At 43.6% G+C, this 25,898-nt stretch overlaps 1 protein-coding gene across 1 annotated transcript in view; it reads left to right on the top strand.

The window, feature by feature from the left end:
* The window catches only part of LOC143286726 (twitchin-like), a 346,369-nt gene that overhangs the window by 116,141 nt on the left and 204,330 nt on the right, over positions 1-25,898 (top strand). Inside the window, 13 exon segments of the mRNA XM_076594434.1 lie at positions 2,902-2,917; positions 3,369-3,585; positions 3,987-4,077; positions 4,974-5,194; positions 6,288-6,379; positions 7,273-7,486; positions 7,959-8,046; positions 10,119-10,177; positions 10,668-10,821; positions 12,332-12,421; positions 13,953-14,017; positions 14,503-14,527; positions 16,627-16,968. Of these exon segments, the coding sequence (XP_076450549.1) occupies positions 2,902-2,917; positions 3,369-3,585; positions 3,987-4,077; positions 4,974-5,194; positions 6,288-6,379; positions 7,273-7,486; positions 7,959-8,046; positions 10,119-10,177; positions 10,668-10,821; positions 12,332-12,421; positions 13,953-14,017; positions 14,503-14,527; positions 16,627-16,968 (1,674 nt within the window).

Genomic DNA, 25,898 nt, shown 5'->3' with positions numbered 1-25,898 from the left:
GACAGCTGATAGCTCAAAAATCATACACACAGTTTGTGAGAACCCCACCCCCCAAGAAAAAAACAACAAAAAACAAAAAAAACAACCCACAACAGAAAACAAAAACGGGCACGTTTTTGTACACACACACACAGTCGAACGACGTTGTTGCGTACGAAACTGGGGGGGGGGGGGGGGGGGGCGCAGCTTTGCATGAACTGAGTTTTCTTTTCGTGTTTCGTTGGTTTGCTTTTTTGAGCACAAAACAAAATAAACCCGAATTTTGTATTGTCTGTAGGTATGTTTTCTTCTTCTTCTTTTTTTTCTTTTGTTGTGTGTGTGTGTGTGTGTGTGTGTGTGTGTGGACCAGTTAGATCACTTGGTCTGTTTGTAAACTGTGTGCATTTTAAGACAAACTCTGTTAACCTGTAGTAGATAACACTGAGTGCGGTGTGATTTGATTTGGCGAAAAACCTGTATGAAGACATTTTACAATAACATTTCAGTGGCTGTGGTGCAGTTATTGCTATCTTTAACAAGCATAAATTTGGATGCACACATAACTGCGTTTGTGAATAAATGCCAAGTGTAAGCATGACTTTTAGCAAAATAATGAATAATACGGAGAATAAACTTGGTCTGGAAGACATATAGTGGAAGTATGTGTGCACATACAATTGTGAGGCTTTGTGTGCACATATACGTGTGTGTGTGTGTGTGTGTGTGTGTGTGTGTGGCCCTTTTGTGAATGTCGTTATCTGTGGTTTGCGAAAAGGGGTGTGGTGGAGGGGAGGGGACCGGCGTTGGGGATGTCAAACAAAGCCAGACTTTCCCAAACTCACCGCCACTGGCAGTGTGCGGTCATCAACCCTGTTTCCTCTCCTCACTCCTCCTCCACCCCTCCTCCCACTCTCCCTGCCCCCACATCCTATGTTCCGCCTCTTTTCAAATTTTTTTTCTGTCTACTGCAATCACTTCCTCATTCTGTGGTTTGTTGTTTGGTTGTTGTTTTTATTCCTTATATTTATTATTCCGTTTTGCTTTTAATGATATGTGGCAACACTGTTGGTAACTGACAGAGGAGGCGTATCTGTCACGTGAGTTGCGTACAATAATTATGTACTTATCATTCTAAAACAGGACTTGATATAATATAAGATGTTCTTGGTGTTCTGCGTACTACCGTACGCATGTGGGGTCACTAGAGGCAAAGAGGCCCTTGGGGTAAAGTGCCAGAATAGATTTTCTCTCAGATCGCGTGTAACCGGGCGGATTACGGGCCTTGGATTCGTGCAGTTCCGCCATTTTTCCGAAATTAGGAGTGTGTATTTGCAGGTAAGAATTTCACGTTTGAATTTTAACCGATGTGATTTTCTAACACTGTCAACGTCTGCATGTAAATGTAATGAACTTGAACGTGTCTGACGACCCGATCAGCAAGGACATGCGGTGATGATTTGTTCCTGTTCATGAATCGTTTCGGACTTCTCTGCGGCGATTTTGATTTAGACTAGATCCAGGAAATCCAAAATAGTGTCGCGAAACTGACACGGGTAAAGGCCCATCCTCATGTGACTGAGGCTAAAGGTGGGCGATTTCCCCACAGTTAGGGCCCGTTACTCCTGTGACAGAGAGACAGAGACAGAAAGAATCAGGTATAATTGGACTGAATGTTTTTTTGCATTTGGTGAACGATCAACAGATTTGCAGTAAATGAGGTTTACTGTTTGGTTCGTCTCTCTTCCTTTTTGCCACAGATAAAGTTGGCAAGAAAAACAGTTTGGTGTGGGTGTGTGTTGGGGGGTGAGGGTGGGTGGGTTTGATTTGGAAGGCAAGACCGTCACAAGGCACGAGCATTGTTTTATTTGGACAAAAGATAAGATAACTTTATTATCTCCAACTGGAGAAATTTGGTCAGGTGCATTACCACAACATAGACAAGTAAACAACATGGGGACCATAACTGTAAAAGTCAACAACAGCTTTTACGAATAAATATTACGAAGATACAAAATTAATGTAAAAAATATCACATACATCGTTTCATACATACATCCACACACTGCAGGTAATAACTAGTATTCTTAATGTAAAAACAGAAAGAATTAAGAAACATTATTTGAATATATTTATAAACATAGCCTACTATACTGCACATTTATTATAATAGACAGATAAGATAAGAATAAAGATGAATTGCGGAAAACCACAACCAGATAATCAACACACACCCGCACCCCCCCCCCCCCCCCCCCCACACACACACACACATACACCCGGATTACTTGATTAAACAAGAGTAATAAACATATGTTCTCAAATAAAAGCATTTCACATATTCGCTTTTAAAAACATTGCAATTAATTATTACATCGTAATTATTAAACAGAAATATATTTAGAATATGGACGTTAGCATTAGACATATTCCACTGTACAAAAAGAGGTTCGTTCCACTGTAAAAGAGGTTCGAAGTCCACAAGCAGATAACTGAACGATTGGCTTTTTTTTCTTTCATTTTGACATAGTTCACCCGATGCAGATAATCAAGATTTCCCCTTGCAGTGTCCACTTTGCCCCTGGTGACTCTGTATGTTTCTGTGACATGTTTGAATTAAAGATTATTTAAATCAAAGTGGTAGTATTATACATGCAGTAATGGCATGCAGTTTTGCTTAGTATCTTTGACATAATTGTTCCTACTAAATACATAATGCGACAGCTTTGAATTAATAATTATTTTTCTTCAGTTTGAAAAAAACCCAACAACTGTGCATTTTACTTGAATCGCTTGAAACTTTAGTTTTGATGCAGTGCGAGTGCAAGTCCTGATTTGTGTGAATGGTGGGACTGATTTGAAATGAAGATGAAAATCATGAGGAAAGAATGTGTAACTAATGATGATGGGATTTGTTTATTACAGGTGCCAAGAAACCTCAGTAAGTATCAGTTTGTTTCTCTCAATCTCATGCATCTGTACTGAATTAAAGTTGGATGTGTATCTTTCTTTGAAGTAGTTGATTTTTTGTTTGCAAGTGTGTGTGTGTATCACTATGTGTGTATGCGTGCATATGTGCGTGTGTGTATGTGTGGGTGCATGTGTGTGGGTGTGGGTGTGTTTGCGCGCGCGAGTGTGTGTGTATGTGTGCATGTGCATGTCTGTTGTTTTCAAAAAGAAGCAGAGCCATATTATTTTCATATTTTGAATGAAATATGTCATTGTAATTATGCAAAGAAAGGATACAGACACAGACAACACAGACACACACACACACTCTCTCTCACTCTCATTCACTCACTCACAGACACCTCACACAGACACACACACACACACACACACACACTGTATCCCATCCCCGACAAGCCCTACATGTTGCGGTGACTGTGCAGAGTGTCCCAGGGGAAGGCCCCCCACTTCACACAGCAGCCTGGCATCAAGCAGCAGGCCAACCTCATCGTCATGACCTGTTCTCTGGAAGCAAGCCCTGCCCCCCAGACACGCTGGTACCGCGATGACACTGAGATCAAGGCAGGGGGGCGCTACGTCATCAACCTGAAGAAGGACTTGTCAGGCCCTGACCGATTTAACGCTGTTATGCAAATCAAGGTGACTGCTGTGATGATGGCCTAGAAAAGAAAACACACTGGTCATACACATAGGGAGGGAAAGATGTAAGCAAGTTTGGTATATGCATTTTGTTCTCACATGCTGTAGGATTTTTCCCCATCACTTAGAGCCCTTTTTTTTTTTTCTAAGTAATTGCTCCGTAAGTTAACATATCTGTATTAAAGAAAAAAAAGCTCCAGTCAAAAATATTTCTGTTCCAGTAGTAAGTAACTAAAAAAAAGTCCCCACAAAGACTGAATTTCAGTAGTTATCCAATCTGTGTAGCCCAACAGGTAAAGGTACATAACATGTTAAAATGTTGGTGCTGGCACGTAACCAGTGTTGTCACTGACAAACCATGAGCCCAGTACTTGCGCTAATGTGTTCCCTTCTTTGGACAGGAACCCCAGCAGAGCGACAGTGGCATCTACAAGTGCACAGCAGTCAATGACTTGGGAGAGTCCAATGCCAACATCACTCTCAACTTTTCAGGTAGGCTGGGTTCCAGCTGGGACATGTCTGAAACATTGCTGATGAGGATTGCATGTACGAATTAAAGACTGCAAAAAAGTGATTTAACAAGAAATCAGCTGATCTGGGTATATTGTGTGTGTGACATAGTCACATAGTGAACATAAATAATGCAGTATCCAGTCAGGGTATATCCTGTTGCTCCTTGAACAAAAATCATACAGTATCCAGAGTATATCCTGTTGCTCCTTGAACAAAAATCATACAGTATCCAGTCAGAGTATATCCTGTTGCTCCTTGAACAAAAATCATACAGTATCCAGTCAGGGTATATCCTGTTACTCCTTGAACTAAAGTAAGACAATTTCCCCACCACATTTTTGTTATGTGATATTTCCTGCCTTGGGAAACTTTCTCACCTCAAAGTCATCATTCCTTTCTCTCTGTGGGGTGATGATGTATCTGATCGTGTTGGCCATGCTATGTCCACCCAGTCTTGGAAAGGTGAACACCCCCCACCCCCACACCCCCCATGAAGGCTTTGAGTTATGTCCAAGCCTTGTAAATCATGCTTAAAATTTCCTCTTTCTTGTTCCATCATTGTTTCTGTTTGTTGTTGTTGTTTTTTTCTTTTACTCCTCTGCATGCCCAGAACATCCAACATTATTTTCTTGATCGCTCTCTGGATTTGTTAACTGAGCACTTAGATTACTCTTATTTTCTCTTCCAATTTTTTCTTCTACATTCAGCAGAAGTTTTGCTGTTAGATGTTTTGCCATTTTACTCATCATTTTATGACGTTTCCAAACGTAGATATAACCCACTGTGGACAGCTGGGCTCTAGCCAAGCAAAATTCAACAGAAATTGAAATGGACGACACTGAGACACTGGATGCTTTGCTGGTCTTTCTTCTAAGCTCCCAAGCAGGCGGGTCTGATCCCAACGTTCACGGAGAACCCAGTGGTGACGCAGGAGGCGGGAGGGAAGAACATCCTGATAACGTGTCAGTGCACGGCCAGCCCTAAGCCCTCCGTGTCCTGGTTCAAGGGCACCATGCCCGTCAAGTCCGGCCCTCGCATCGTGCCCTCCATCCTGGAGGACGGCAACAACAAGTACACCCTCAAACTGCAGGTCATGGTGAGTGGGCGGGGCTTTTCTGTCGGGGTAAGTGGGGGGGTTGGGGGGGGGGTGCAGGAGGGGGGGGGGGGGCTTTACTGTGGGAGGGAGGTATGGGCGGGGCTTTACTGTGGGGGGTTAGTGGGCGGGGCTTTACTGTGGGGGGTTAGTGGGTGGGGCTTTGTTGTGAGGGCTGCTATTGTGGTGGGTGAGTGGGCAGGACTTTGGGGGTGAGTGGGCTTTGTTGTCATGGTGAGTGGTGAGGGTTTTTTTGTCATGGTGAGTTGGTGGGGCTTTGTTTTGGTGGTGAGTGGGCATGGCTTTGTACTGGTGGTGAGTGTGGGGGGCTTTGTTGTCATGGTGAGTGGGTGGGGCTTTGTTTTGGTGATGAATGGGTGGGGCTTTGTTGTCATGGTGAGTGGGTGGGGCTTTGTTGTCATGGTGAGTGGGTGGGGCTTTTTTTTGGTGGTGAATGGGTGGGGCTTTGTTGTCATGGTGAGTGGGCAGGACTATGTTATGGTGAGTAGGCGGGGCTTTTTTGCCATGGTAAGTGGGTGGGGCTTTTTTGCCATGGTAAGTGGGTGGGGCTTTGTTGTCATGGTAAGTGGGTGGGGCTTTTTTGCCATGGTGAGTGGGTGGGGCTTTGTTGTCATGGTGAGTGGGCGGGGTTATGTTGTCATGGTGAGTGGGTGGGGCTTTGTTGTCATGGTGAGTGGGTGGGGCTATGTTGTCATGGTGAGTGGGTGGGGCTTTGTTGTCATGGTGAGTGGGCGGGGTTATGTTGTCATGGTGAGTGGGTGGGGCTTTGTTGTCATGGTGAGTGGGTGGGGCTATGTTGTCATGGTGAGTGGGTGGGGCTATGTTGTCATGGTGAGTGGGTGGGGCTTTGTTGTCATGGTGAGTGGGTGGGGCTATGTTGTCATGGTGAGTGGGTGGGGCTATGTTATGGTGAGTGGGCGGGGTGCAAGAAAGAAAAGCAGGGGCAGTTGACCTTGTTCAGCACTTTTATCATCCACCAAAGGTTTGATCAACACATTATCATGGTTTGGGGTTTTGACACATTTGACCAGAGAAGTGTCAGGTGGTGTGATCACTGAGACTTGTGTCTGTGCAGAACGTAACGAAGATTGATGGTGGACAGTATAAAGTGACCGCCAAGAACGAAATGGGAGAAGGAAGTGCCAACATCTCTATCAATCTGGAACCGTAAGTTGTATGTGTGTGTGTTTGTGTGTATGGGTTAGTGATTTAGAGCAAGACCGACAGAGAGAGAGAGATTCTAGTGCATGTGTAAAAATATGCCTAGATGAAAGTGAATCATTCTTTATGCAATCATGATTATTATATGCCAATGCACAGATGTTTTCAGTGAAAGCTGAAGTGGTTGGGGAAATGGAAAACAACATCAGACAGTGAGACACAAATAAGAGAGAGAAAAAAAAAAGAAAAAAAAGCAATGAACAATTTTGGGAAAATCATACACACAAGAGAAATACAGCACACACACACAGACACACAACATGATCAGAAAGGGTGTACTGATTGGTTGATGGGCCCAAAGAGGCAGAGAGAGAAATACAACACACACACAGACACACAACATGATTAAAAAGGATGTACTGATTGGTTGATGGTCCCAAAGAGGCAGAGAGAGAAATACAACACACACACAGACACACAACATGATTAAAAAGGATGTACTGATTGGTTGATGGGCCCAAAGAGGCAGAGAGAGAAATACAACACACACACAGACACACAACATGATTAAAAAGGATGTACTGATTGGTTGATGGGCCCAAAGAGGCAGAGAGAGGAATACAACACACAGACACAAAACGAAAGTGTTTCCTGCCTTTGTGCCCACTGGCTGCACTGTATTGGTCCCTGCCTTTTTGTGTGTTATTAAACCCACCTCTTTCCATGATAGCCTCCCTCCCACGACTCTTCTATGTCTTCAGGTTCTCAAGTTTTGGTGTTATGCTTGCGTATGAATGACTGGTATGAAAGCGCTTTGATTTGTCTCAGCAGAAGATTAAGCACTGTGTAAATACTATTATCATTAAATGATGGTAACGGATGTACTGACTGGCTAACAGGCCCAAAGAGGCAGCGCCCCAGCCACAGGGCACGCCAGCCATCACGCTGGAGGACAACGACCGGGTGATCATGGTGCGACAAGCCATCTCCTGCCTCAGCAAGCCCACAGCGCAGTGGCACTACGGCACCCAGCCCATCAGCCCTGTGGGACGTCTGAAGACCGAGGTGGTCAAGGAGGGGAATCTGTGGTACATGGTCCTCCGGATTCCCAATGTGAGTCACTTGTGTCAGACCATCATCCACCCGACAGATTCATCGTCTTCTGCCTGTCGTTTGAAAATCCCCCGATAATAGTCATCTGAATTGGAACATATGGAACTGGTAGATTTTATCATCTACGTAACCATGAAAATCCCCAGTGTAAGTAACCTGAATTATAACCATGTAAATCCCCCAGTGTAAGTAACCTGAATTGGGCCATATGGAACTGATTGATTTTATCATCTATATAATCATGAAAATCCCCAATATAAGTCACCAGAATTGGGCGATATTGAACTAATAGGTTTTATTTTTCTTCCTGCCATTGAAAATCCCTTGTTTAAGTCACCTGAATTGGGCCATGTCCAAATGACAGATTTTTTTTTTCTTTTGCATGATCCTGAAAATTCCCAGTGTAAGTCCAGAAATATCGATATATCTGTGTGTTCAGATGTGCCGTGACGCCATTGCTGTGTGTGTTCAGTTCACAGAGAAGGACTCCGGCATGTACAAACTGGTCACCAAAGGGGCCGGAGGGGAAGTGACTGTGACGGCTGCTGTCAATGTTTCTGGTGAGCCACTGTGTGTGTTTCTTGTTGCATGGGTCACTTGAGGCACAGGCACTGAGGAAATAGTCCACTCAGACATGCCCACAAACGTGTGTACTGACAAAGACATGTTCACAAACATGTGCACTGACAAAGACATGCCCACAAACATGTGTACTGACAAAGAAGTTGTGTACCTTGTGAATGGAGAGAGTTACCACTCTTTACTATTTTTGTACCGACAGAGACCTGACTCAGGTAAGTTGTGTACCTTTTGAATAGAGAGAGTTACCACCCTTTACTATTTTTGTACCGACAGAGACCTGACTCAGGTAAGTTGTGTACCTTGTGAATAGAGAGAGTTACCACTCTTTACTATTTGCTACCGACAAAGACCTGACTCAGGTAAGTTATGTACCTTGTGAATGGAGAGAGTTACCACTCTTTACTATTTGTACCGACAAAGACCTGACTCAGGTAAGTTGTGCACCTTGTGAATGGAGAGAGTTACCACTCTTTACTATTTGTACCGACAAAGGCCTGTCTCAGGTAAGCTGTGTACCTTGTGAATGGAGAGAGTTACCACTCTTTACTATTTGTACCGACAAAGACCTGACTCAGGTAAGTTGTGTACCTTGTGAATGGAGAGAGTTACCACTCTTTACTATTTGTACCGACAAAGACCTGACTCAGGTAAGTTGTGTACCTTGTGAATAGAGTTACCACTCTTTACTATTTGTACCGACAAAGACCTGACTCAGGTAAGTTATGTACCTTGTGAATGGAGAGAGTTACCACTCTTTAATATTTGTATCGACAAAGACCTGACTCAGGTAAGTTGTGTACCTTGTGAATGGAGAGAGTTACCACTCTTTACTATTTGTACCGACAAAGACCTGTCTCAGGTAAGTTGTGTACCTTGTGAATGGAGAGAGTTACCACTCTTTACTATTTGTACCGACAAAGACCTGACTCAGGTAAGTTGTGTACCTTGTGAATGGAGAGAGTTACCACTCTTTACTATTTGTACCGACAAAGACCTGACTCAGGTTAGTTGTGTACCTTGTGAATAGAGAGAGTTACCACTCTTTACTATTTGTACCGACAAAGGCCTGACACAGGAAGCGCTGTGGACATTGAGGAACAGAAGAGTGGACGCAGAGAGGATTGTCAGGTGGCCATACAGGGACAGAGTGATGCACCCCATTGACATTGACCTCTGTGCTGTCTGTCTGTTGAGCGACTTGTATGTCACATCAGATAACAGGGGTGTTTCCTGACTCTGCGCTTTCAGTTGTTCAAGGAGGCATTAAAGTGTGCAGACTTAAAATCTGCTAAAAATAAAAAGGAAGCACGCATAGACCCAGTACTTTGGTCAGGCCTTGGCAGCTTGCCAGATTCTTAAAAAAAAAAATATATATATATATATATATATATATATATATATCAGTAAATAAATATGAAATAAATACAACAGAATAATCAAGCAGGTGGATAGATAAAAGTACAGTTCTAAAAAGAAGAAAGAAAGAAAGAAACTGAAAAGGCAAGTAATTAAATTGACAATGCAAAATGGGCCATGTCCTAACTGCCGACACAAGAAATCAGTTGGTTTCCTGCAAGGTCTATGGCAGTCATTTCCTCTGGCTGTTACCTGAAGTCTCTTTTACATCACCTTTTCAGCCTGTCCTTGGAGTGAGATGGCTGGACACTGTGACATGGTCCACATCGACAATGGCAAGGACTGGGACAGACTCTACTGCAGACTGGTTTCTTTCCTTCATTTCTTTGTTCTGTGGTTTGTGTAGGGGGGGGGGGGGGGGTGTATGTTACTGAACATTCTGTGGTGCTGCCTTGATGAGTCAGGCAACATTGACACAGTCCTTCACATGCCGTTGCTGGTTTGATTGTTTACTACACACTTCATTCTGGTTTGGTCAACAGTGTTCATGTGTGAACGTACCAGTTTTCAGTTTGTTTTTTCATCCTTTCAAGTTGTAGATTACATGATAAGAAAATTCAAAAGTTATGTGTATGCGTGCGTGCAAAACTATGCTTTTGTTATCATTTGTCAAACTTTCTGAATGTGTTGACAGCTTTGAGGCCAAAGGCAAAGGGAGAGGGACCGAAAATTATACAGAGGCTGAACCCGCAAGTAAGTCTTCACATTGGGCCCTGTCCTGCTGTCTGCCATGTCTGTCTGTTTTTCCCTGTGTGTTTCAGTGTTGAAATCATTCTGATGTTCACTGGTGGTGTTCGCACTTCCATAGACTCCAGCTGACTTTGTAGTATTCTCAGAAGGAAAACAGTTTTTATCACACTTAATTACACTTTTCAGAACAGAAAAGTAAGAATGTTGCTTAAAGTGGGTTCTCTTTTCCTTTTTTTTCTTTTTCTTTTTTTGTTTGTTTGCAGTTTCAGAATGAGCATTTAGTATAGTGACAGGAAAATTAGTTGGTAAATACAAAGAGGCAAGGAGCCATATCAGAGAAATGATGAATGAAGATGTTGTTAAAGGTCTGGTGTTGTTTTTGTAATAGAAAATTTAGTTATGGTACAATCAGTAATTCACATCATGGAAAATATCCACCGAAGTGTAATGTGTAAAAAATGCAGTTGTCATATGTGTGCACATCTGTGTGCAGAATGTAAACGATGGGGATGCCGTAGACTTTGTTGCCAAGGTAACGGGAACAGAACCGATAGAGGTTCAGTGGGCCAAGGATGGCAAACCCATCTCTGCTTCTGATGTCTACAAAATAACCTACGAGAAAGGCACATGCCGTCTCTACATTCCAGGTCAGTGCCCCAGGCCAACGACAGCTGCTAATCACTTTTTCTTCTTTCCGTTACACGACCAACATTGACTTGCTGATGATTCTGTTGTGGATGATGCATGCTGAGTATGTTCATGTCTCCATAATCCACCAAACACTGACCTGGATTACAGGATCGTTAACGCGAGTATTTTATCTTCTGCGTTCGTATACTCACGAAGGAGGTTCAGGCACTAGCACGTCTGCACATACTTTGACCTGGGAGATTGGAAAAATCTCCACCCTTTACCCACCAGGCACCAGCGCTTTATCCACTTGGCTATTGCACACTTGCGCAGTACAGTAAATTCAGGCTGCTGTCCATGGGGAGAGCACATGGCTACAGTGCAGCAGCACCCTTATTTCTGTTGTTTTCTTCTTCCTGCAAGTGTATTTGTTTTCCTATCAAAGTGAATTTTTCTACAGAATTTTGCCAGGGACAACCCTTGTGTTGTGAGTGATGATGGTAGCTGTCAGAAAACACCAACACTGGCTGACTGTGGAGAATAGCTGGTTGTTGTGAGTTGGTTTCAGTTTCAGTTTCTCAAAGAGGTATCACTGCGTTTGGACAAATCCATATACGCTACACTGCATCTGCTTGGCACATGCCTGACAGCAGCATAACCCAATGCACTTGTCAGGCCTTGAGTGCATGCATGTATATACAGAGGACAACACTTTTGTTGCTGTGGGTTCCTTTTCAGCGCGCCAAGCGCATGCTGCACATGTGACCTCAGTTTGTTGTCTAATGCAAATGAATAGATGCTCAGTTTAATATCCAGTCAAACTGGGGAGAAAGGGCCAGAGCGGGATTCAGAGCTAGACCTTCATGGACACTAAACTGGCAGATGAGCGTCTGATCCATTCTGCCACCTTCCGCTTTGTTAGTGATGAAGGTGACTATCAGAAAATTATAGAGTGGAGAATAGATGGTTGTTGTGAAAAATGAATGTTGCTGTCAGAAAACGACAGCACTGGTTGACTTTGGAGAATAGTTGCTGTGATTGATGATGATGGTGACAGAAAGTGACAACAGCACTGGCACTAGCTGGCCTATTGACAACAGCTGGTTGTGTGAGTGATGACGTTGGTGACAGAAAGTGACGACAGCACTGGCTGACTGTGGAGAATAGCTGTTGTGAGTGATGACGATGATGATGACAGAAAGTGACGACAGCACTGACTGACTGTGGAGAACAGCTGTTGTGAGTGATGATGATGATGATGACAGAAAAGTGACGACAGCACTGACTGACTGTGGAGAACAGCTGTTGTGAGTGATGACGATGATGATGACAGAAAGTGACGACAGCACTGGCTGACTGTGGAGAATAGCTGTTGTGAGTGATGACGATGATGATGACAGAAAGTGACGACAGCACTGGCTGACTGTGGAGAATAGCTGTTGTGAGTGATGACGATGATGATGACAGAAAAGTGACGACAGCACTAGCACTGGCTGGCCTGCTGACAAGGGCTGGTTGTGGTTTCAGAGGTGTCCCCTGCGGTGGGCGGCAACTACAACCTGACTGTGAAGAACCAGTGGGGCAATGCCACCTCCACAGCCAGTCTACAGGTGAAAGGTACCCGCCCCATTCCTGCCTTTGATTCTGCCTTGGTGAACATGCCTGATACACAGTTACTCTTTTAAGGTGTTCATGCTCTATAGAAGTGTCGGCGAGCTGCATAAATCCATCTTCTGTAGTCCAGGAGAAAAAAGGAGCAATGGAGAGAGGAAGAGGGATGAATGGAGAGAGGGAGGGGGATGAATGGAGAGAGGGAGAGGGATGAATGGAGAGAGGGATGAATGAAAAGAGGGAGAGGGGGAAATAGAAAGAGGGAGAGAGATGAATGGAAAGAAGGTGAGGGATGAATGGAGAGAGGGATGAATGAAAAGAGGGTGAGGGATGAATGGAGAGAGGGATGCATGGAGAGAGGGAGGGGGATGAATGGAGAGAGGGAGAGGGATGAATGGAGAGAGGGATGAATGAAAAGAGGGAGAGGGGGAAATGGAGAGAGGGAGAGGGATGAATGGAGAGAGGGATGCATGGAGAGAGGGAGAGGTTGAAATAGAAAGAGGGAGAGAGATGAATGGAAAGAAGGTGAGGGATGAATGGAGAGAGGGATGAATGAAAAGAGGGTGAGGGATGAATGGAGAGAGGGATGCATGAAAAGAGGGAGAGGGATGAATGAAAAGAGGGTGAGGGATGAATGGAGAGAGGGATGCATGAAAAGAGGGAGAGGGATGAATGAAAAGAGGGAGAGGGATGAATGGAGAGAGGGATGCATGGACAGAGGGAGAGGGATGAATGGAGAGAGGGAGAGAGATGAATGGAGACAGAGATGAATGGAGAGAGGGAGAGAGATGAATGGAGACAGAGATGAATGGAGAGAGGGTGAGGGATGAATGGAGAGAGATGAATAGAGAGAGGGAGAGAGATTAGATGAATGGAGAGAGGGAGAGAGATTAGATGAATGGAGAGGGAGAGAGATTAGATGAATGGAGAGAGGGAGAGAGATTAGATGAATGGAGAGAGGGAGAGAGATGAATGAAGAGAGAGATGAATGGAGGGAGAGATGAATGGAAAGAGGGTGAGGGATGAATGGAGAGAGGGAGGGGGATGAATGGAGAGAGGGATGAATGGAGAGAGGGAGAGATGAATGAAGAGAGAGATGAATGGAGGGAGAGATGAATGGAGAGAGGGAGGGGGATGAATGGAGAGAGGGAGAGGGATGAATGAAAAGAGGGAGGGGGATGAGTGCAGAGAAAGATATTGGGTGGTCAGGGGACATCCTGACAATATATGCTATTGTATTCATCAGCAGACACCCCACGGGGTAACTGAAAGAAATTCTGACTTGAAGGGGTATGTTTGTTGTGAATATGTTTTCAGCATGTATTCCTTGTAATTTCATGATCACCCCGAAACTGAGAATTGAGAAAAAAAGGAAACAACATTGTGGACAGGGCTGATGGAAGATTTCTACATGATTTGTATTGTGTGCTTTCAGTCATGCCTTATTCTTGTGATTTAAGGATTGTTTTAAATGTTAGTGTTGCTGATGTGGTGTTGCTCCATTTGGAGCTGATTCGGTATCTGGTGTCATTTTCAGAACCAAAACAACCCAAACAAGATGCCAAGAAAACTGGAAAAACTGAAAAGGATTTACAGTCAAAGGTACGAGGTTCAGATCCTAAAACATCTTACTGAAAAAACACAGACTTGATGCTTTTTTATGTATTCATCATTGTTATGATTGTAGATAGGTTATTTCATATGATAATGTTTTTGGTTGTTGCATTCCAAACTAAATGGCACACACTTCCCAATATGAGAACTGGCCCATTTATTGAGAACTTGAAATAGATTTAGGATGTTTCATAAGGATCTTTTTGGTTGTCTACAAATATAGTTGGATCACATAGTTGTTACTGTAGGTGCTGTCACTATTGTCTCCTTCTTTGTGTGGGTAGTTTCTGTAGTACTGTCGTTAGAATTTGTGTATCTGTGTGGGTGCTTGTGTGTATGTGTGTGTGGGTGCTTGTGAGAGAGAGGGAGAGAGAGAGAAAATACATGCTGTTGTGCTGACAGTTATGTATAACTAGGTTTGTTTCTCTTTTTTTATGTGTTTCTATGCTCACAATCACAACATGTTGTTGCAGACTGCGGAAGCCCAGAAGACGACACGTGAGTCATTTTATCTGTAGCTAGCAATGTGAACACGTGTTGAGGAGTTGACCGATGCTTGCAGTGTGTTGTGGGAGAGGTGTGGTCTGTGGGTTTCCGTTTATCCACCCCTAGAGTAGAGTGTGGTACTTGTGTCTCTCACAGGGCTTGAAGCACACAACACACAGCAGACCTCTCCACTTGAGGCGCCAAGCTCCGCCCCTCCAGCTGTCAGAAGAAAAGAAAAAGATGTCTGGGTTCAGCTGATCATGGGTTCATGTGTACTTATCCACATTTCAACAACCTTCTAGTTTTGGGGGGTTTTTTAATGGAAAGAAAAAAACGGAAAGAAAATAACACCTTTATTTCTTTTAGGATGGAGTGATGGCCTAGAGGTAACGCGTCCGCCTAGGAAGCGAGAGAATCTGAGTGCGCTGGTTCGAATCACGGCTCAGCCGCCGATATTTTCTCCCCCTCCACTAGACCTTGAGTGGTGGTCTGGACGCTAGTCATTCGGATGAGACGATAAACCGAGGTCCTGTGTGCAGCATGCACATAGTGCACGTAAAAGAACCCATGGCAACAAAAGGGTTGTTCCTGGCAAAATTCTGTAGAAAAATCCACTTCGATAGGAAAAAAACAAATAAAACTGCACGCAGGAAAAAATACAAAAAATGGGTGGCGCTGTAGTGTAGCGACGCGCTCTCCCTGGGGAGAGCAGCCTGAATTTCACACAGAGAAATCTGTTGTGATAAAAAGAAATACAAAATACAAAACAAAAATAAAGCTGGTCAGACTTGCACTGACCATAACAATAGTGTTGGTTGCCTCATATATTTTTTCTGCCATTCCCGGGATCCCAAGCCTTCTCATGGACTGCTCTGTCAACCAGTCCAGAAGGATTGCCAGACCTCGCTGAGCTGGCCTGCACCATGTGCTCAGCTGTTTATATGGAGGCATGTGATTGGCTGATGAACTGCAGTCACAGGGCATTTGATTGGCTGAACTGCAGTCACTTGGCAAGGATGATTGACAGGAGTGGAGATGTCTGTTGTCTTTGTGATTTCACTGCAGACCCGGAAAATGCGTGTCTGCGGGTGATCATTGAAATAGCTCCCTCCACTTGTTTTGTGTGACAAAGCTCGTTCAGTAGAAAGAATGACAGTCTGGGGGGAAAGTTGGCAGAGTAAAACCATTGGTCTGAACACCAATGATAATACACTTATAAACATTTCACATTATTTCATGAATGTAGTACTTCTGTTCCAGAACTGCTGGTGGTAGGATATAGTCATTACAGATAGATTTGATATTTCATATTAACAGACATGAAAGAAAGGACTGCCATTATTATGTTGATATTGAACTCTGATGACAAATTTACCGTGCCTTGTGACATATTTCAAGCCACCTGACTAAAAAGAACTGTTACTTGTACTAATATTTGTCCATGTCTTGATAACAAGAACCCCCCCCCCCCCCAGAAATGTCAGATGCTGAATATTCTCTTTTTTAAAATGCAAATACTACTTCATCCAGTCAGGTTTTCTAATGTTTTGAAAGGTTTTTGGTTTTATTGAATGCTGTTGTGATCCCATTAGTTCATGGTAGGTGATTTCAAGCAAGTTGATCTGATGATTGTTGTGGTGTTTCCTGAGAATGAGTGATACATGCAGTGTTTTGATTGTGTGACTTTCATTTCATTTTTGTTAACATCACGTAAGTATTATTGGTCTGTTTTCTTTAGCAGTTAGCTGCCTATCATTAGTTTTTTTGTTTTTTTGTTGTTGTTTTTTTAAATTATTTGTGTGTGCCTTTGTTGTGTCTGATGCATGATAGGCAGTCATCAATGTATGGAAGTGTGTGTGTGTGTGTGGAGATGAAAACGATTTCCCATGCCATGAATATCAGTCATTTTGCGCCCCACCTCAGAAAAGCCATTCAGTGCCCTTGGTAGCCATCGTAGTCACCTGTACCTGTATCGACGATCCTCTGACCTCTTATTTTTCAGGCCCTGGTTTAAAGGAGTTTTTTGTTTCCCTTTCTCTCTTACCCTGGGTTGTGTAGCAGTCCCTGTGTGTTACTGAGCCCCCTCCCTGCCCTCTCTGTTCCCCTCACAGCCCAGAAGCCGGCAGAAGATGCTGCCAAGAAAGGCCTGGCCAAGCCGGCAGAAGACGCCACCAAGAAAGGCCTGGCCAAGCCGGCAGAAGATGCCGCCAAGAAAGGCCTGGCCAAGCCGGCAGAAGATGCCGCCAAGAAGGGCCTAGCCAAGCCAGCAGAAGATGCCGCCAAGAAAGGCCTAGCCAAGCCGGCAGAAGATGCTGCCAAGAAAGGCCTAGCCAAGCCCAAGGAAGAAGCTGCACCCCCCAAGAAGAACGAGCCGGCTGCACCACAGAAGAAAGAGGAAGCCAAGCCAGCTGCACCCCCTGCCATAGTGGTTGAAGAAGAAGACAAAGGAAAAGGTAATCCCCCGAGCCCTGGCGGCTCGGGCAGAAGCCTGGCCAACCGGGGAAAGGGCCCGGGGTCAAAGGGCATCCCCAAAGAGCGCTCCTCGTCCCCCGAGGACAGTGTTGTCAATGGGGACAGCAAAAAAGGCAAGGATAAAAACCGCTCCACACCGAAAGGCAAGCAAAAACCCTACACCAAAGCCCCCACCACCATTCTGGAGGAAGGTAAGTGCCCAGGGCAGTAGAGCACATCTAGACATCTAGACTAGGCCACTAGCAGCGCACTAACCGCATTAATTGCTGAACTGACTTGCTTGCCACATGTACACACGTGTACGGTGACCAGGTATGTACTGTTATGTGTTTGTTGTGGTGTCTTGAGGCTTCCGCTGAGACAGGGCTGGATTGTTTGTGTCAAATTTGTCTTTCCCCCCCTCACTGGGTGGTCCGGAATGGAGGTCCTGTGGAAACAACGGCTGTTTCTGTGGTGTGTGGCCGCTGCTTTTGTTCTCATGTGAAGTGTACAGATTTGGTGCTTTGTTTCCGGGTGTGTCATCTAAAATGTGCAGCCGGTCTTTCTGCCATGTCTGTGTGGGTTGTGTGCTGAAGCCTCAAGCTTGAGGCAAAGAGACATCAGATACATGGGAGTCAGCTGTCGTACAAGGCACTCAGAACAAGAAACATTGCTTTTCTACACTGATAGGGAAAGTCTGGGAAATTTTCTGGGAAGGAGAGGGCTTTGGATACTTTGTGGGTTAATCATGACAGTGTCTTTGGGGTTGGTTAATCATGACAGCATATTTGGGGTTGGTTAATCATGACAACATATTTGGAGTTGGTTAATAATGACAGTATATTTGAGGTTGGTTAATGTCATGATATTTGGGGTTCGTTAATCATGACAATATAATTTGGGGTGGGTTTTTTTTATTTATTTTTTTTTCAACAGATCATTATGTGATCAGCAAACTGAAAAACATGACAGGTAGATGAATGGTATACTGGGATGAGAAAGCACTGAAGTATTTGTGTTGAGAAGGTCATCACATTTATATTGGGGTGCTAGAAAACAGAATGTAAAAGTTGGATTGGATGAGTTTGTAATAAAGGTGGAAACTTTCATTATGATGAGCACTTAAGTATCAAAGACAAATTTAGTAGTTGTGTGGTTTGATGAGATTAAAAAAAAAAAAAAGCAAACTGATGTCTCTTTGCCAAGACGAATTTGTACAAAGCTAAATCGAATACCGGCTTGTAGCTGGCAATATAGAAGTGGAAGGCCGCATACATAACACATTCTGATCCAACCACTTCACCAGGGCTGCGTGGCCTGGGGTGGTTTCACAGCTCTGGATCTGGGAGTGCAATGAATGTGTTGTGTACAGGTCTGTATAGGACACCTGCACTACACGTCTCTAATGTGGTTGTGAACGTCATGGAAACTGACCACTGACTACAGGCACATCCTTAAAGTGCAGACTGACAACAAACGATTCCATACTGTGCTAACTTGACCTGTTTAACTTGACCCGTTTTGTGCTCTTCTCAAACCATCCAGTGTTTATTTGTAGGCCAGTGAGTGGACTGGCCGATGCCCTAAAACCAGCTCACTGTCTGTAACTAATGTAGATCTGATTAATCATCAACCTGCCATATATTCCGTGACACCAGTAGAATGTACACTCAAATCAACATTCCCTACTTCCTCTCCTGTAGGAGAGATAATTTGCTGTTCTGTAAACTGGAGAGTTGAATTATCTGTATTGTTCTAAACATGTAGTTCGTTTGACCCTAACAAGTTGTGTTGATACCAGTGCTAAGGTGTAGAACCCTTTTTGCCTCTGTAGCCATAATCCTGTAACATTTTTTACTGAAATTGATGTCCATTGTTCTAAACCATAATACAGGTGTTCTAGCCATTAATTTGTAATCATTTGACCCAAAACAAAGGATGCACCAACCTTTATTTTTCTCTCTTTTCCACCAGACCTTTTTTTTCACATGTTCACATTTTCCTCCACCGTTTTATTTATATATTTTCATTTTAAAAACGAATCCCCAAAGGATGAACTTTTGTGAAAGGCGTGGATGTACATTTCCCTCATCAAGGAGAAAGTTCCCCATTTACAAATGACTGCATCAAGAATCTAGTAAGAGCTCTGGTCAGAAGTGATGGGTAAGACACAGCTTGTGAACTGTGTGACGTCTACATACACACCAAGGGGCATGATCAGTGTGGTGGGATGTCACAGCAGCAGGGTCAGGCTATGGTGTGGACTTCCTGATTGACTTAGTGGATCTGCAGATTGTCAGTCCTGTGGATCTCGGTCTGTTCTCTTCTTCCTCTCCCTCATCTCCGTGAAGAGTCACTGGCGCACCACACAGAACTGTTCACCAGATTCCTCCAGGTCTGTCCGTTGTGTGTCAAAGCCTGGGTCTCTGCAGAATGGTTTTCCTATACACACAGCAGTGTTGTCAGTCCATTTATTTTGGGTCTCCCTCTCCATCTCCCTCCCTCTACAGTTCCTTGGAGGGTGGTGTTTGCAAGGCCATTGGATCTTGTTATGTGGCTATACCAGTATAGCTTTCATCAACTGTTGTCAGCAGATCTTCATCAGGTACAATGTGTTGCCTGATGGTGTGGCGCACTAGTTCACTGGTGATATGATTAGTGTACCTGATGTTTAGTGTCTTGCCATGACACCACATTTCCTTGGCTTCAATTCTTTATAAATCTGCCATGAGGGGCCATGTCTGGCATGCATACAGGACGACAGAATATACCGGAGTCAGATCTTATGTTCCACGTGCCCATCGTCTACAAATCACAACATTCTGCATGTCTTTCAGTTCAGACTGGATGAATGATCGTTGCCTTTGTTGAATTATCAAAATTCAGGTCATCCATTCTGATTCATTCTTTACTGTGATCACCCTCACACTACCATCTTTGCTCTACTCCCCGCCCTTCAACTGCTGACAACAATAAAGAGAAGTAACTTTCTCCATTTACAGGATACACAACTTCCAAGTCAGCGCTGCTCATGCTGCTGATTCAGCCAGCACACAGGTAGATGAAAGGTACACAGGAACAAACCTACACACTTCCTAAAAATAAAAAAAAAGAAGTTCTGGGCATGTCATATCTTATATCATATGTCATGTTCACATGGCAGCAGTGACAGAAGAAATGTGCCAACACAAATCAGCCTCTATTTAATACTGGCATTGCTTTTTAATCCTGAATATGCTTCACAGAATATACAGACAGTTCTGTTGACATTTAATTTGATGGTAGTGCCCATTAGGTACCTGGTGCATCCTTTCCTAGCAGTGAATAACATCAGTGGTGTCGATAAAACTGCCTCTAAACTGTGCATTGCATTGCACTGTATCTAACCAGTGATTAATATTAAAATGTAACTTCACGTTCAGTATGAAAGAATGAGATATTTAGCAACTTGTGTGACAAGCAGTTTGAAGAATCCCCATTTCAGTTGTTAATTGACAGTAATGATGATAGTTGATGAGCAATGGAAGAAAAAAATAGGGGACTTTCCTACATCCACAGTGTCTGAACATTTATTCAGGTTTTCATGTTCTACTTCTAATTTGCTTATTTCTTTTTTAAAAACTGATTCTTGTTCTCATTCTAATGATCAGTTTCTTTTCTAACTTTTGATTATAGCAAGAATTGACTATCAGTTTAGCTGAGAGGACAGTCCTTTGTGTATCAGAGTGGATGAGGTCTAAATCACAACCAGTACATGCTCCTGTTTGTGTGTACATCTAAAGAGAAGAAAGGCCCTGTGTACATGACTGATGTGTTGGTGCCTTCAGTGACTTGTTTACACCACAGCAGAGAGCACAGTGCATGTGACAGGAATGTGTGGTGGCAAACTCCATGACACCAGGTGCCAGGTATGGAATCCTCAGACGTCGGAGGAATTTGGGGCAAGTGAGGGTTTTCATTTGGTTGATTGTTGAGACTTGAGGAGCCTGCCAAACATACAGAAATGATGATGATGACAATGATTGTGATAAAGATGAGGAGGAAGATCATGATGGTGAGAGACATGCGAGAGGGGAGGCATGGATCACATCTGTGGCTGATGCTGCACTCATTCCATTGGTTGGACAATTTGTGTCCATACCGACGGGCGCAATAGCCGAGTGGTTAAAGCATTGGACTGTCAATCTGAGGGTCCCGGGTTCGAATCACAGTGATGACGCCTGGTGGGTAAAAGGGTGGAGATTTTTACGATCTCCCAGGTCAACATATGTGCAGACCTGCTAGTGCTTGAACCCCCTTCGTGTGTATATGCAAGCAGAAGATCAAATACGCACGTTAAAGATCCTGTAATCCATGTCAGCGTTCGGTGGGTTATGGAAACAAGAACATACCCAGCATGCACATCCCCGAAAACGGAGTATGGCTGCCTACATGGCGGGGTAAAAACGGTCATACACGTAAAAGCCCACTCATGTGCATATGAGTGAACGCAGAAGAAGAAGAAGAAGTGTCCATACCACTAGACATTGGAGGGTGTGTTTTGCTTGCGTGGTGAGTGTACAATCTCCCTGCTTGCACGTTACTTTAGGTATTACCTGGCGTCACAGATTGATGACTGGGAGGATGTGGGTTCACTCCCCATCAGAGCTGGGTTTTCTCAGCTTGTGGTCAGCTGCAACCCACAGGCAGAGTGTGCTATGGGCTCAGATGGGAAGACTGGGACCCATCAGAGCTGGGTTTTCTCAGCTCATGGTCAGCTGCTGCCCACAGGCTGAGTGTGCTATGGGCTCAGATGGGAAGACTGGGACCACACGGTCAAGGATCATTCACTTCATGGATGCGTTTTGAGAGTGTTGCTCAAAATTTTCCGACCAACACAACAGGTGTCGGTATCCCACAGCCTGGTTGAAGTTTGGATCTGTTATGGAAAGTATGGCCATGTCGGGTGGTCCCAAAGGTAAATGGTCCCCCTCAGCAATGTCTTCATCACCCCCATCATCATTCACAATCATCCAAAATATAGAAAATAAAATCTTAAATTTCAGGGCACACAGAGAAAAACCATAAACAAACAAACAACAACTACAAAAAAAACAATAAAAGCAACCAAACCCACTTCATGTGTTATCTGCTGTATATTTAACAGCCTGTTGATATCGGCTGCACATACTGCTTGCTGATGTGAGCAAGGTGTGTTGTGGAAACAGTTTCATGGTTGGAAGGTTTTAAACATCTCCACCCAGTTCCAGAAATATAATCCAGGATAAGCTGCATCATGTTTCACCTGTGCTATAAAGCTGTGTCATGTGTGATCTGTGCTATAAAGCTGTGTCATGTGTGATCTGTGCTATAAAGCTGTGTCATGTGTGATCTGTGCTATAAAGCTGTGTCATGTGTGATCTGTGCTATAAGGCTGTGTCATGTGTCACCTGTGTTATAAGACTGTGTCATGTGTCTCCCATGTTATAAGGCTGTGTCATGTGTGATCTGTGCTATAAGGCTGTGTCATGTGTGATCTGTGCTATAAGGCTGTGTCATGTGTCACCTGTGTTATAAGACTGTGTCATGTGTCACCTGTGTTATAAGACTGTGTCATGTGTCACCCATGTTATAAGGCTGTCATATCACAGATTGACATAAGTTTACATTTGGGCCAACAGCAAAGTGAGAGCTGTATTATCAGTGGTTTCTCCAGTCAATGGGAAACCATTTACAGCTTAGTCTTTTGTGAAGGACTATGACTCTCAAACTAGGAGGCAAAATTGCACTGGCTCTTAGTGCTGCAGCCTTGTGGGCTAGTTGGCCTTTGGGAACCATCCCAGCGCCGACTGTCCTGAAACCCTCTTGGCCGAGAGAGTGGGGATGTACTTGGGCAAGACACTCTCCACTATAATCAAATTCTAGCCCAAATAGTCGGAACAGCAGTTGCCTCCTCTGCTGTTCTGATGGTCATAGTCAGACACGACTGACTATCATATGTCATAAGGCTGTGTCATGTCTAACATGAGTTAGAAGGCTGCCTTTTTGCACAGTGATTGGAAGGCATGGTAAAAACTCATTGCCTAAAGATATATTGAGAGAGTACCAAGACTTCTGAGTGCACAGATTCCTCAGGTTATGATGTGACCTTCGTAGTGTGTGTGTCTGTGTGTATGTGGTTGTGTGTGAACAGTGTGTTATGTGTTAGAAACAGCTTTGCTGTGTTGTTCGTTTTGTTTTCATGGTATGCTGATCAAGTTTTCAGCGGTGTGTTAAGCTGTGCTGTCATGTGTACATGTGTGTGTGTGTGTGTGTGTGTGTGTGTGTGTGTGTTTGACTGTTCTTGTGTCTGTGTATCTGTGTTTTGTGTTTTGTTCAGTCTGCCAGTATTTTCACACATAAAATCTGTTTAATAGAATAAAAAAAAAATAAAAAGCATTAAAGTGTATGCTCCTCAAGTCTCCATGGGCTTATTGCTGTTCATTGTCAAAGAGTTTCCAACCTGGATCTGATAAATGGAGGAGGAGGAGGAAGGATATGCCCTGGTATATGGGTGTCGTGGAGTTTGTCAGTCACAGCATACTGAGGTCAGCTCAAAGCCAGGGCAGTAGAGCAGGGCAGGGCAGGGCAGGGTGGGTGTGGAGGGTGTGTGGTCAGTCCATGTCTTGACATGTGTCTGCTGCCTGATCCCCCTGGCCACCTGCAGAGGGCGATGAGGATGGGTATGAGGCTGATGTCGACGGCTCCTCCGCACAGGGGGGGCAGCCTGAAGATGATGATCTGTCCGACGACGGTAAGTGACCCTGGCTCAGGCAGGTGTACGCCGTAAAAAAAAAACAAAAAAAAAACACAGACACACACACACAGAGACACACACACACACACACACACACACACACACACACACACATACACATATATATGTGTGTGTGTGAGACACACACACACACACATACACACACACACATTTACATCTGTATCTATACATCATAACTTCTGTACAGCTATATATCTATCTCCTTATATCTTTATCTATCTATATATGTATGTATATGTATGTACATATTTATTTATTTATTTGTTGTTGTTTTTGTGTATGTTTTGTGTTCTACATATTTATTTATTTGTTGATTTGTTGTTTTTGTGTGTGTATGTTTTGTCTTGGATTTTGTTTTGTTTTGTTAATTGGGGGGCAGTCTGTTGTGGATGTTTTCAGTTTGATAACAGAATGTAAAAAGAAGAAAAAAATAGGAAAAAGAAATGTGAGAGCCATTGTGAAATGGTCCGGATTCAATAGCTTGTACCTGGCTGCCAGTGGGATTGGGTTATGGTCTTTTCTGTCACAGTGAGACTGATGTCTTTGCTGTATAAAATTCGCCTTGGTGTCATTACATTTTTCTTATTCACACACGTGCATGTAAGTGTGTGCTCATGGATGCAAGCATGAATGTTCTCTCTCTGTGTGTCTTACTCTGTCCTCTGTCTATCTCTGTCTCTGTCTCACACACACACACACACACACACACACACTTCAACCCTACAATTGAAAACACACACACACACAGACGGGACAGAAACATCAAATACCAAATGTGTATGAGATTTATTCCTTCATCTCCATCTTCGTCATTTTTTTTCTGTGAAAAAGTTAAAAGTGGTTACTGTTGATAATTAGAAAATGGACTTTGAAGATGTATATCAGAAAAAACCAACAAAGCCAATGCCCTCCAAACTTCAAAGAATAGCAGACTTCCATCATGAGTAGTGTGAAACAGACAAAGAAAAGGGACATTGGGAATGTTTGTAATACCGCCTTAATGAGAATGGAAGTTATACAAGCATTCTCCACCGACAGAATGTTCATCTGGAGATTCAGTCTTTTATCCTTTGAGGACGTGTATAGCATTCTACATTTGTTGTTTCTTTTCAGGAAGACAAATTTAGGTTAGACTCGTGATTAGAAAGATTTACACTGGTTCTCAGTTTAGACTCAGGATCAGAAAGATTTACACTGGTTCTCAGTTTAGACTTGGGATCAGAAAGATTTATATTGGGTGTTTGATTTAGACTTGTGATAAGAAAGGTTAACATTGATTCTTTACATCACTGAAAATGATTTGTTTGTCAATAGTTCATTTGCTGACTGTTTGTATATAATTTGGTTGACACTGCTGTGAAACATTTATTTAGTGTAAATTATTCTGCATGCCGCTGTTGATGTTTGCTGAATATCTCCACCATCTGTTTCCATATACTGCATTCAGGTTGATGGATTTGTACAAAATGACATATTTTGTAAATATGCAACTTGCAAAATACGCTTAAAAGATCATCATTCATCATACATAATTGCTTTGTTAATTACTGGTTGTGTTGTTTGTTTTTTGGGTTTTTTTTTTTTTTCAGTCGTTGTTGCTAATGCCAGTGTGATTTATGTGTTTTTAAATGTCCTCAGCTGAGGAATTCTTTGTGGGTTTTTTTACCTGCTGCTTTTTGTGTTCTTCTTCTTCTCCTCATTTGACTTCTTCTCCTCCTCTGTCTGTGTGTCTTCCATGTTCTTGTCCTTTTCCTTTGTTGGCTTCCCCCTCCTCTTTGTGTGTGTGTGTGTGTGTGTGCGTCTGTGTGAGTGTGTGTGTGTGTGTTTTGTGTTTTTCATTGTGATGGGTTGGTTGGTATGTTGATTTGTTTTGCTTTGCACTGGCATGGCCTGGCAGAGAAAGAGAGAGAGAGGGAAGAGAAAGAGAGAGAGAGAGAAGGGCAGAGATTGTTATCTTCCGTGTTTTGTTATCTCCCCCTGTTCTAAATGTGGCCGCCTGTTTCCTTATCGCCCTAAGCTACAGACTGGCGGCAGTCAGCCATTGGGACAACCTCTCTCATCCAATTTCACACACCCCTTTCTGTCTCCCACCCCTTTGTGTCTGCTTCTGTTCTGTTCTGTCTCCCACCCCTTTCT

Source organism: Babylonia areolata, chromosome 10 (genome assembly GCF_041734735.1).
Source record: "Babylonia areolata isolate BAREFJ2019XMU chromosome 10, ASM4173473v1, whole genome shotgun sequence".
NCBI lineage: Eukaryota > Metazoa > Mollusca > Gastropoda > Neogastropoda > Buccinidae > Babylonia > Babylonia areolata.
This window is presented reverse-complemented; position numbering and strand designations above follow the sequence as displayed.